The following is a 13,132-nucleotide window of genomic DNA, read 5'->3' as shown; positions in this document are numbered from 1 at the left end:
GCGAGCAAATATAATCCTGCCGGCCAAGGAACGCAGCGGGTCAGGGATAAGGAAGTGGAGATGTTTAAATCAGGGCGAGATTATAACAGAAATTACCGAGCTTTGGACATCTGTTCAATCCATCGTCTGAAAATAACTGGAGTGTAGCACAATTGTAAAACCTTAACAGAGAGGCTGGGTAGGGGGAGTAAGGGTTAGGGTTAGCAAAATGGTTTATACCAAAAAAGTCCAACCAAAATGGTTTATGCCAGTAATCCTTAGTGGTTCCCCTTAAGGATTACAATAAAATCCCCCCCAAAAAAGAATAAAAAAATCTACTGGGCACACATCGTTCAACCAGACATAAACCTATACACATATTTTGCTTTCAAACTAAACTGAAGTTTATTTCAACTTCAGGTTGCAACAAAACAAACTACAAACCATCTTTACAGTGAAACACTTTTGTGTAACTATTTTTTCTTTTTTTAAATTCATCCATACTGCTTCCCAGGCGCCCCCTGCAATGGCACGGCGTCCCCGCTAGGGGACGCGCCCCACACTTTGGGAACCACTGGTTTATGCTAACCCTGGAGGATCTACAGAGATCAAAAATGCTAGCTGTGTACTACAAAGATCTGGTCTTTATGGAAAAGCATTAAGAAGAAAGCCATTGTTAGGAAAAAAAAAAGGTGTTAGAAGCCCAATTAAAGTCTGAAATGTAAAGCTCAGAAAATCCCCAAAAATAAACATTTTTCACCTACATACAAAACACTATGTTGAAATCAACACTTTGGATCACCCTGAACACATCATCCCCACTGCAACACATGGACACAGCATGCCACCACCTCCATGGGACGGCGTTGTTTTTTTTTTTTTTTAAACAGCAGGAACAGTGATGTTTGTCAGCGTTAATGGGAAGATGGATGGAGCACAATACAGGGCAACACCGGAGGAAAAGAAAGGCTCTAAAAGAGGTGAGATTGGGGCAGATACCGGATTTACTTTTCAGCAGAGCAGCAGCCTGGAAAACGCAGCCGGCGCTACAGAGGAACGGTTTCACTTAAAGAACATTAACGTGCCAGGATGGCCTCATCAAAGTCCAACCCTAAACCCGACTGAGAATCTGCAACTAGACTTAAAGCAGCATGTTGACAGATAAGAGCTGAGCAATGCTGGAATAAAAAAAATATTTTCTTTCTAACACGTATGCGCAGCTTTGCACTGATTTTGTGCAATCCTCAGTAAAATACAGGGACGAAATGATGAAATGTGACTAAAGGTCAAGGGGCATGAATACTTTTACAAGGCAATTCAACATGGCACAGTGACAGCAACAGTAGCGTCACAATAGCTACCAATCAAACATGAAGGCTTCATAGAAAGCTCCACAGGCTTCCTCTAAGCACATTCATGTTGTGTCATATTAATGAGCGGGCTAATTTGCTAATTGGTTGCAGCTGATGGACTCAACATCAAACGCTCTCCATCATTCTGAGCTCATCGTTGTCAGCGGCGAAGTAACACAGCAGTTCAGCCCAAGATCACATATTTGTAATAAAATGTCACGGGAATAAAGGAATTAAAGGTCATATGAATACAGAAATTAAAACAAGTTGAGCTTTGGAGTAAAACTTTAGGAATAAAGAGAGAGAAAGAATAAAAATAATTTTTGAATGCATGCATTTCTGCACGGCTGCAGCAAAGTGTTCTTCTTTGCTTTAATTTAAAATGGAAAGGAAAAAAAAAGAGCGTCTGACATGCATTCAGTGAAAATGAAAAAAAAAAAAATAGAAACAAGTAACCAGTATATATATATTTTTTAATTCTGTTCATTTTTACCCACCAAAGCATTTACTTTGGTTTGTCGCCCGATCCACAAAGACTTTGGAGGAGATGACATTACCGAAAGGCAGGAACATCTGCATCAGCTCTCCATCCCCAAACTCCTGAGGGAGGTGGTAGATGAACAGGTTGCACCCCTCTGGTCCTGCATGGGAACAGTGAAAAGGAGACACACACACACACACACACACACACACACACACACACACACACACACACACATGCACAAAAAAAGGGGAGAGACGGTTGAAGAGGAGGGGACAAGAGAAAGAGAGGGTGAGAAAAAGGTAAAAGTAAAAAAAAAAAAAAACTAACCATGAGAGAAGATTCAGTCAAAACAACTGGTACGCCTGGTAAAGATTTGTCAAACGTCCTGTTTTTTTTTTTTTTTTAGTATAATCATGAAGAAAATCTCTAATTTTATATGTAATTGTGTTTAAAGAGTAAAATATTTTCACAGATTCTCTTTTTGCTTGTTTCTCTTCAGCTCACCCCTCACATTTTCACCAGGATTCAGGTCTGGGGAGAGTGGTAGCCATGGCAGATGCTTGACTTATTGTCTACTGAGCCCTTCCTTTCATTGTTTTCCCTTTAAAGCTTCATAGTATTTCAAGAGTTCATAATACCAGGAACTTAAACATCTCGAAACAGTATCACAGTCGCACAGAACCTCCACAGTAACCACTTTGAGATGCTTTCTCACTCGTTCAGCCTTTGTTTTACAACGGTCCCACTTTATGCACATTACATATGCAATGACCCAGTGTCAATTCTTCAACCAAGAGACTGTAAGAATATAACTTCCCTTTGAGATTAACAGAGCCGTCTGACTGAAATTGTAGTAAAACAGCTGCTACTCCTCGTATTTTTGTATCTGAGTGTTTTCTGGTTAGTTGCCAGTAATATCAAACATGTTCACCCCTCTCTATATTTTAGTTTTCCTTTACCAAATCACCACTAAAAGCCTAAAACCACAGACTCTGTCACGGTGGATTGGAGCGCTTTTTATCTCCTCCACTAGAGGGCAGTAATGCCCCGGACATGAGCCTGCTACTCCTCGGGGTCATCAAGTTTATATGAGCAGGTTTACAGCAAAGTTGGAGATACTCCGTTTTTTATCCTGTTACTTTGATTCAAAATTCACTTTTAAGGACCTTTCATCTTCTCAAAATTATTTGTCATAAATTACGGAGAACAAAATTGGGGCATTTAGATTCGCCTCGGTCGATCTGATTTAAAATAGTACGCTGTTGTGTTGAATAGCTGCCTGAATGACTCAGACACAAAGAAGAAAAACGCAGTAAAAGCTTGAAAGAAAAGCAAAGCAAAATGAAATGTTTGCAGTACTGTCCGTGTGCGTGTATAGGTGTGTGTGCGTGCGTGTGTGTGTGTGTGTTACCTTCTCGTTGCTGCTGTGGAATGATGGGTGGAGGATGGGGGAAGGCTTGGCTGATCTGACCGTATGCGGCGGGGTAGGCTGCTGAGACCCACACAAAGACACGCACACACACACACACACCCACACACACACACACACACACGCCGCGCATCAGATAACAGTCATGAATACAGCGCACACTCGAATACATACAAACAATGTGATATATGCAGGAGCACAGCAAGCAATCGATCAGATAGCGTACACAATGGAGTCTACGTGTTGCACAAACACCGCCCGGGAGAGAATAAACTGATCCAGTTTGTGCCGAGAAGACGGGAACACTACATGATCAAAATACCTCATTTGAAACCAGGAGTGCTTATCTTTGCACTCCTCTTTTTTTTCCCTTTTTTTTTTTTTAAAGGGTCTCAGATGTAAACTCGCAGCCACCAGTGCCGCTCAAGACAGACACACGGATGAGCTCCGGAGGGACAGAGTGACAGACAGACCTGCGTACTGCTGGACTCCTGTGTAAGCCTGCTGGAGAGGGTCGGCCGCAGTGGGACTCTGAGCTGCTTCAGCGGGAAAGAGAGGAGGAGGAGGAGGAGGAGGAAGAGGAGAGAGGTGAGACGGGGAGACGGACGGAGAATGTAGATGGAAGAGAGGGCACGGAGGAAAAGATAACAAGGGGAGCGAAGGAGAACAGACAGGGAGGTTAGAGGCAGATCGCTTTTCCTTCAGTGTGTCCAAAACTTTTCACTTCATGCTCCTGCTGCAGCATTTTCAAAGTAGCTCTAGTGTGCTATTCTTGAAAACAAGTACAACTTTGAGGGAGCAAAGAGACAAAAACACACCACCACCACCACACCACAGGAAAAAAAATAAATAAAGAAACAAACAAAAACTCCCTGTCATGCAAATCCAGATCCTACAAAACGGTTTTCATTCCGCAGAGAGCTAAACGCACAGCGGCGGACGCATCTGTCGCCACGAGTTGGCGCCGCACATCCGGGTACGTACCTGAGCGCGCGCGTGTTTTTCTACCTGTCTGTTTCCACATGTAGCGCATGTACACACAGACACACACACACACACACACACCGACAGACCCAATATGACTCGAAACAGCCGAGAAAATATCGAACAATGTGAACCGACAGCAACACTGACACACAGTCACAAATGGCCTTGAGGAAAGAGGAGAGGTAAGGGCTAAAATAGAGCTCTATAAAAGTTACAGAGTGTGAAATCATATTGTAGCTTTCTTTTCCAACCTGGGAGACGCTATTTTGCTCGGGGGGGCCAACAGGCAAAGGTTACTCTCAGGTCACGGTTTGCGAAAAGGGCGAGATCACACTCTTTGCCTTTTTCAAGTCCGTCGAGCGCGGACGTGTCTCACTGGAAGTTCCTGCTTGTTTAAACTTTGGAAACATCCGACTTTCAAAATGTCATTTAATTGCAGATTTTAGAGGATATTTTGTCATTCCCTGATACGGTGCCTCGCAGAAGTACACCTTGAAACTCTGCACATTTATATCGCCTTTTATTGCAATCTATCATTTGATAGACCAACATAAAGTGGTGAATTGCTTTAAAGTGGAAGGAAAGGGATTTTTTAAAAAACATTTTGTACAAGTAAAAGTCTGGAAAAATATGGTTCATAACTTGTGTCCGGCATGCTGAGTCAATACTGTGCAGATCCGCCAGGTTTGCCTCCAGGGAGACGGACGAAGACTAAAACCTTTCTCAGTTGCTTCTTCAGCTCAGTCTGATTAGACAAAGTTTATCTGTGAGCAGCAATTTAAGGTTTTCTACACATTCAACAAGAGTTGCTAGAGATCTAGCATGGTGGGTCACTAGCAAGGTGACCTACGTCGACGCCATGCTAGCGACCTATTAGATTCTTTATAGTCATGTTTAAAAGGTTCATTTCACAAACTGCCTTTGTGTTGTTTTGCTCTCCTTAATTTAATTATTTTTGTACTTTTGGTGTGGGTCAGGAAGGGAAGTTGACATGTACAGTAGCTTATGTTTTGTTAATGTTCTACAAACTTCAAAAAAGATTCAAAGTATTGCAAAAAAAAAAAGGGGGGTGGGTTCTTTTTTGTCATTCTTTCATAAAGGTCATATTTGTGGAGCGATTATCTGAAAGATGTCCTGCGAACACATTCTACCGTCTCGGCTGTGAATCACTGCAGCTCCCCCAGAGCTACCAACGGCCTGCACGCTGCTTTTCAGATCAATGCCCTTCTTGCCCAGTCTGTCTCTCTATGTCAGTCTTGGTCTTTATTTTTAGAAGATGGATGAAGCAGTCTTTATTCTCCCCGACAAGTTCTTTGCTCTTCTAGACGCGGTTTGTTTCCTGATGTTCTCGGAGGCCTTCGTAGATCAAATGTTTTTGCCCTGATGTTAAATTTCACACAAACAGAATTTGTTCATTTGGAAGGCGCTGTACAAGTTGCTTATGTAAAAGTCACTTTATGTAGTATTTGCAAAACAAACTACAACGTTTTTAGTTATTAGGGAGATCTATTTAGAGGATACATATACAATATACGAGCTTCGAGATATTTTCTGCAAAAAAAACTCAAAATATATATATATATTTTTTGTTCATCGTCAGAGATTAGAATCCCTCCCAGTTTTCTCCAGAAATGTCACAACAGCCCAAACCCCCCCCCCCCAAAATATTTAGGGTTCGGATCTTCCTGACCGCTTCAAGCCTGTGAGAGATGAGAGTGAGGGTGGGTGGGAGAGGAGCGCTACCTTCAGAGAGAGAGGAGAGGAAGCAGCCACCCTGAACCCCAAAACAACTCCGCGGAGCCACGCCCAAGCCGTTTTTCTCTGAGTCCTCCCTAAAAACCACCTCCTGCAACACTGTGGAGACAAGAGTGTAAAGAGAAAAAGCAGATAGAGTTTTCTTCGTCCATCCCCTCACAAAAAAACAAAACAAAAAAAGCACGAGCCACGGCTCACCACACAAGTTCACACTCGCACCGTCAGGACGGTGAAGAGGCGCTCACCTGCACGCCATTTATTTTCCCTTAACAAGATGCTTTAGAGCTGGTAAGATATGCAATCTGGAGCCATGTTTCTAACTGGTCTGTGTCTATCTTCAAGCACAGCAAATAGAACGGAAAAAAATCTGCCGTTTCTGTGACTTCTTAATGGCTGCTCCGAAGACGATCAAACCTACCCGGGTAATGGTGGATCCCGTTGGTGAAGACAGCTTCTGCCGGCGGCTGCCCGTTCGCCTGGGGCGGCGGCATGCCAGTAAAACCATTAACGCTAATGGGGGAGGGGATGCTGGTCACTGTGGGGGCGCTAATGCCCGGGGGAGTGCTGCCACCTGCAATCACAGAAACATTGACAAACATTGTTTTTTTTGTTAGTTTTTTTTTTTTTTTTTAATCTCTTCCTGAAGACATGATGGGAAAGTTTGGTTTCGACCAGCTACCGAGTCACGAAAATGTCAGAGGGGCTGGTCCAGTGGACCGGTGAAGACACTAAATGTCAGGGCTGATTTCTTGGCCCCGTGTGACCCTCAGGGTTACACAACAACCATTAGACCTGAGTCGCTGAGCTAATCCTGCAGAGCAGTGGAAAAAAAGAGAAAAAGGTGTCGACATCTTCCCAGCCGCAGTTGGATTCTTAAAGTTTGATCCATTTGCTTTAATGCATTCTGAGCCAATTACAGTGGCTCTATTTTCACCTTCGGCGACGGCTCCACGGTTATTATTGACACCTCTGACAAGACTTAAAATAAATTGTTGTCATAGAGACTTGCTCGGTGCTAATAATATTGCTATTCTTCATGGAAGTTCTTTCTTTTCTTAATATTTAGTTTACTTTTGAAGTGAATGATCATCGTCAACAAACAGCTGATGACCAGTTTCACCTAATACATAAAAAAAGTCCCCTGAAATTCTTCTATTTTGTTAGAATCAAGAATGCTACCTCCATGCTAGCTATTCCCCACAGACCTTTAACCCCTGACCTCCAGTGCTATTACCTGACGTGGGGGTCAGCGGTGCTCCGGGGAGGCCATTGATGGTGGCCATGTGCTGCATCTGGGCTGCTGCGAAGGCCGCCATAGGACTGAGGTAGCCCCCCTGTCCTACAGACGCCATCAACGCCGCCTGCTGCTGCACCTGCGGGCGGAGGATGAGGAGGAGGAAGGGGAGGCGGAGGAGGAAGGGGAGGAGATGGGATTAGAAAGCAGAGCAGAGAGTAATAAAAGGAATGCCGCTGTCTGTGAGGTCACTGAGATGAGAAAGACAGATAAAAGGAAGAAGTAGGGCTATAAAGTGAAATGAGGTACAGCGCAGAGACAAGAAAAAGAGGCTATTAGGTAGAAACCGGGTATTGATTCTTACAAAATATCTATTCCCCAAACAGAGCTCCTGTTTTTTAATAGTAACGCGAAAATCTGACATGACCTCCATTTCCTCTTCGGACATTATTTGGTATTTATAGAGCCTTTCGGAGCTGTATACACAGCCCTTGAACTTTTGCCACATTCTGCCATGTTCAAACCTCATATTCAATGCGTTTTATTACCGTTACATAGACTTTCACCGAAGGGCAATTTATCGTGAAGTGGAGAGAAAATGACACGTGGCCAGCAAGATTCCTTACAAGTTAAAGTGTCGAAACCTTCAGCCTCTTTAGACTTAGACTTAGACTGACTTTATTATCATTTTGCATGCACAGGGTGTATACAGAACGAAATTTCGTTGCATACGGCTCAGGACAATGTTTTGAGGTTACTCCAGAATAAAATAAAATACAATATAAAATATAAATATAAGTATAAAATATAAAGTCCAGGAATGACAGTAAAATAGAAGTTATTTAGCTATGTATATGTGCAAGGTATGAAGTGGAGACCAGTTTTTGAGTGCAGTCCAGTTAAGAGTTCAGCAGTCTGATGGCAAGTGGGAAAAAGCTGTTTCGGAACCAGGTGGACCTGCACCGGATGCTACGGAACCTCTTTCCAGAGGGCAGCAGGGAGAACAGTCCATGGTGGGGATGTGAGGGGTCACTGACGATGTTTTTAATCTAACACCACAAAATAAAATGGAGCACGACCTAAATAACAATGAAATGGGTCTCACCAGGGTTTAACTCTATTTCAGATCTGGTAGAAATATCCCTCAACAGACTTGCAGCTGTATTTGCAACGAAAGGCAGTTCCACAAAATACTGACTCAGGAAGGTGGAAATAAAACATTTCCGTACTTCTAGTTTTAATTTTTTAATTCATTTTGTGTAATTATTATTTTTCCTCAGTATCCCATCTAAAATCCAAATAAACTACATTAAAGTTGCAGTATGTAACTTCTAAAAACATACATTTTTTTTTACTAATTTGTTGAAACTGTCACTATGTTGTGAAACGACAGTCCGGTATGAAACAGTTCATCTGTGAAAAAAGCAAACTCCTCTGCATTCTCCCAGTGCTCCCAGTGCCAACTAGAAACAACTAATCAGAGCGTGGAGGAAGGTTATTATTGCTATCAATCATGCTTATATTTGCGCTGCTCACCCCCCATCGCTCCTGCAGCTTCTTCAAGACAGCAAGGCCAGCCATAAATGCAAAGTCTAGTTAGCATGGGCACCAATGACAGTGGATGAACAGTTTTCTTTTAACCTTAAGTTATTAGTACATTTAGCAGCATGTACAAGAGGATGATTGACAGCACTAACACACTCTGGTTGATTGTTTTTGTGTGGAAGCGGTGCAGCAATAGTAGCACAGGGAGGAAGTGGAGAAGAACAATCTTTTCACAGATTACTGTCCCAATGACGGTTTTAACAAAAAAAACAAAATTTTTTTCTATAAAAGTTGCAGCTTTAAAGGTTGTGGTTGCAACATGACAAATGTGAACCGGTTCAAGGGGGAACAGTATAGTCACAATTTGAGTTTCACACACTATTTGCCATAAATAGCTCTTGAAGGAAAAGAAAAATAAATGTATCTATGTGGCTCTTGCCTGAGCGTAGGCTCCGTAGGCTCCAAACTGCAGGGCCATGGGGTTGAAGATGCCCATCTGACCGGCCATCTGCTGCATGCGGCGGATGGTGCGCTCCTTATCCGTGTCAGCGAACTTTACCACCAGACTGGACGAGGCACCCTGTACACCCACCCACACCCACACACACACACCCGGCAGGACAAGTTAGTGTGGTTCGATTGACAGAGGACATAAGCTTTCATTTGTACTTGCACCCCCATGCTGCACACACATGTGCTTTTATGCTTCCTGCCAAGGCAGTGGCCTCAGAGCTACAGTTGGTGCTCACTCCACTGAAAAATTTAGGATGGGTTACATCCAAAGGACAAATCTCCTCCATGGGGATAATAAAGTTTAAAACTTTAAAAAGGCAATCAAGTGCTATTTAACTGTTTTGTCTATGTGACTCATGGTTTTCTTTCTCTCTTTCCCTTCACATCCACAGGATACTCACAGGCATCGTCTGGCTGCCGTGTAGTGCACCGATGGCTGCCTGAGCTTCAGCGTGAGACGAGTATTTTACAAACGCACAACCTGAGGAAAAAGACCCGGAGAGTAGAAAAAACCAGTAAGGTGAGAACAAAAGCAACAGCATTTCTAGTAACAACAACACACACACAATAAAAACCTGAGTAGGAGTCCAGTTCCTTGCATTTTTGTTACACTACTGGACGCTCGACAAAACGAGCCGCTTTGGCACCATTACCGAGTGTGGGATCCGCCGCATTCTGACGCTGCTTCACACTGACAAGTGTCACTGATGAATCTGAATGGTCACGTTCACAGTAATTATTGGGCAAATCCAGCTGAGTAAGCGAGCTGACTGAGCCTCGTTAATGGAGCTTCATGCAGGACTCAGAATGATCAAGCACACTGCAATTATCAAGCTTAGTTATCACTGAACCTCATTGATTGGCTGCTGAACCCACAGCTGAACTTTATCAGTGAACTTGTGGAGCACCCCGAGAGCATTTCGAAACGATCCTTTTTTTATTTTTTGTGTACCAGGACATGAAGCCTGAGGTTAAACAAGGCAGTTCAGTTAATTTTCCTTCCTTCGTTCGGGTTCGTCTTATGTTCAAATTTGCAGAATGAAACGGTTGTTTTATATTGCATTCCCTTTCGTGGTCATGAGCTTGCTCACTTGTGTCAGAGAGGTAAGAAAAGAAAAGAAAAGAAAAGTCATCATTGTCACAAATTCTACCTTTGCTGTTTCCGTCGGGACCTCGGAGGATGGTGCACTCCTCGATGCAGCCGAAGGACTCAAAGAGGCGCCGCACGTCATCTTCTGACTGCTGCTTGTTAAGCATGCCCACAAAGAGCTTTCTGTCTTCTAAAAAGAAAGGGAGAGGAGGTCATGATCAGAGGATCAGATGTGCCTTCAGATGGAAGCCTTAGGAATACACATAGAATGTATCAAAGGCAGGTTTAGCGAAAGCCTTAGCGTGGATCAGTTTTGATACTGGAGGTAATGCACAAGCACGCATGCCGTTGGTGCGTTACATAACGCAGCAAAAGCAATATATAATAGTTAAAACGCTGTAGTGTTGAAAATTTTGGTCTCACTTTTTTAAGGTAAACCATCAAATGCTAAAGGACGTGATACGGGTAAAACTTTCAGCATTTTACTGATTTGAGACAGAATTTTGACATGCCATCACTGTCTTGTTTTATTTGTTCCTGACCATCTAGTGATGAAGATGTAATGGCCTAAACAAAGTTAATGAGTGACCCCAGGTTGATTAGATAATTGTTAGCTGAAATAAACACAAAATGGATCAAGAGTTGGAACACCCCAGTGGGAGTAAATCTTCATCGGTGTAGATAGAGCGTCTTCACAGCGTAGCAAGAGGTAAAACAAGGTTGTTATCAGGTTGTTGCTGAGACATTTGAAAAGCCTTTCTGCTCGTTTCGTACCAGTGCCGAACATTTGGTGTCTCAGAGTTGCAAATCTCATGCCACAGGATTTTTTCAACGTGTCAAAACATTATGAATCCGTGGCAGCCTGGTTTAGTTGGGCAGAATTGGGAATAACAAATGCAGATGGTGTAGTTGTCAATGGACTCCCTCACAGGCTTATCTGGGCCCCAGTTATTGAGGGCACTGAAATAATTTGACAGCTAGAGGAGATGTTATTTTTAAAAGAAAATGTGTTTTCCCATGTCACTGTGAGCGGTGTTATTAGATGGATTTGTGTGCAGAAAGCCAATCTGCAACTATTTAAAAACAATAGCCCCACTTTTAACATAGCCTTCAACACCAAACATGTTAAAAAAAGTTAACTTTAAATGGATTCTTCTCAGCTCCTTTTTTGGTCTTGGGTTCTTTGAGGGGCCGTGCTACATTGCTCCGAACAAGGCTTGGCATAGTGAACAATTTGGCTGTTCTTTGTAGGGATGACAACGTTTATTTAATTTACCTAAAGCAGCATATAACCACTGCAACGCGAGGCAGAGGCGCGACGGCAGTAGAGTACTTTAGCGATGCTGAACATCCATTTGAAAACGAACAGTGAGGTAAAAAAACAAACGGCCATTTAAAACATTTATAGAAAGATACTCAAGAATACTAGTTAAATGATAGATAATACCAGTTTACTTGAAAGTCCTTTTGCCGTTTTATTAGTATTTAACAACTGAGGAATGAAAGTAGTTCAAAATGCCCTTTAAAACCAGTCCAAAAGTTATCAGCTGTCCTCAACAGCGTTTTATTGTTGTTGAAAATGCTTTTTAGCAGTGAGTCTAAACCAGGGGTCACCAACCTTTTTGAGACTGGGAGCTACTTCACGGGTCCAGAGCAACACGAAGGGCTACTTGTTTGATACAGACATACATTTTCTTGGCTCAGCCTTTATAACAATAGTATATACTATATACGTATATACTGTATATGATTACATGCTGCTTGATCATATTAATGTTAGGGACTACTGACTATAGTTATCAGTAATAATTTGCCATGGCAGATATGGTTAATTGCTATTATGTGATCAGAAGTTCTTAGTTCAGAGTTTTAAGTTTGATTCCCTTTTGGAGCTTTTCTGTGTGATGCTAAATTGCCCATAAGTCACTGAGAGTCTGGATTGGTGCAGCAGCAGCTATACAGATTTTCCTTAAAATAAAAAAAAGAAAAGTTATTGTATTTTTTTTTATTATCCAACCCTCTTTACTATTAACAAAATTGTGGAGAGAAGAAAAAGTTCTTTTGTGCCAAAACATCTTGTATGTAGCGCACATCAGTGTGAGTCTGTGGGGGTCAAAGGGCACGCCAAAGCCTAAATCTTACTGGTCAGTTTACTTTTTCTGTAAGCTAAAAATGATGAGTGGAGTTTGAACCGCTCGTTGTTCTAAGATCCCGCCTGAGCTTTTTACAGTGTGCAGTTCTGGCGGGTCGCCGGTTTATTAGCTTTTTTTGTGGTTTCGCAAACTTAAAAGCTGACGGGTCACCCGTTGGCTGACACCAGCAGATGTCGAAAAAAAAATATCCGACAGATCGGACGTACAAAACTATCACTGCACCTGACTTGCAAGAGCACAACCACCTCTCCAACGCGCATCATGTGCGCGTCGCACAAAACCAGCACGAACCTAAACCACTAAAGCAGCGCACCTTTTTTTTTCTCGTTTTTTTCTTACACAAGCAATGCTAAATAATAAAGACATGGAAGCGAAGCCTATATACCCGTGTGATACACGGAAAGAGGAGGATGTCGATTCTCAGGTTCAGGTGGTGTCAGACGTCCAAAGGATTTGAAGGTGAAGCAACAATGTTTGCTTAATTTTTACTCTTTTGGGGAACGTTTCGACTAGATTAAATTGTTTAACCCATCTCACTTCTGTTCATCAACTCCACATCTGAAGAGGCTGGTACAGTGGCACTGGAGTAAATAAATGCTACGGTTATTCAA

General features: G+C 42.6%; 1 protein-coding gene across 6 annotated transcripts in view; it reads right to left on the bottom strand.

Moving 5' to 3' along the window:
- The window catches only part of celf4 (CUGBP, Elav-like family member 4), a 142,125-nt gene that overhangs the window by 9,899 nt on the left and 119,094 nt on the right, over positions 1 to 13,132 (bottom strand). Inside the window, exons 4-12 of one of the 6 annotated variants that reach the window (XM_032549236.1) lie at positions 10,430 to 10,558; positions 9,680 to 9,759; positions 9,205 to 9,345; positions 7,221 to 7,359; positions 6,405 to 6,557; positions 5,975 to 6,085; positions 3,718 to 3,783; positions 3,227 to 3,307; positions 1,889 to 1,972 (exon numbers count right to left, since the gene is read on the bottom strand). In XM_032549236.1, the coding sequence (XP_032405127.1) occupies positions 1,889 to 1,972; positions 3,227 to 3,307; positions 3,718 to 3,783; positions 5,975 to 6,085; positions 6,405 to 6,557; positions 7,221 to 7,359; positions 9,205 to 9,345; positions 9,680 to 9,759; positions 10,430 to 10,558 (984 nt within the window). Of the gene's footprint in view, positions 1 to 1,828; positions 1,973 to 3,226; positions 3,308 to 3,717; positions 3,784 to 5,974; positions 6,086 to 6,404; positions 6,558 to 7,220; positions 7,360 to 9,204; positions 9,346 to 9,679; positions 9,760 to 10,429; positions 10,559 to 13,132 lie in introns of all 6 variants that reach the window. The other 5 variants (XM_032549234.1, XM_032549230.1, XM_032549233.1 and 2 more) reach the window with 5 other exon arrangements.

This window comes from Xiphophorus hellerii, chromosome 20, assembly GCF_003331165.1.
Source record: "Xiphophorus hellerii strain 12219 chromosome 20, Xiphophorus_hellerii-4.1, whole genome shotgun sequence".
NCBI lineage: Eukaryota > Metazoa > Chordata > Actinopteri > Cyprinodontiformes > Poeciliidae > Xiphophorus > Xiphophorus hellerii.
The sequence above is the reverse complement of the archived record's forward strand: the minus strand, read 5'-3'. Positions and strand labels throughout refer to the sequence as shown.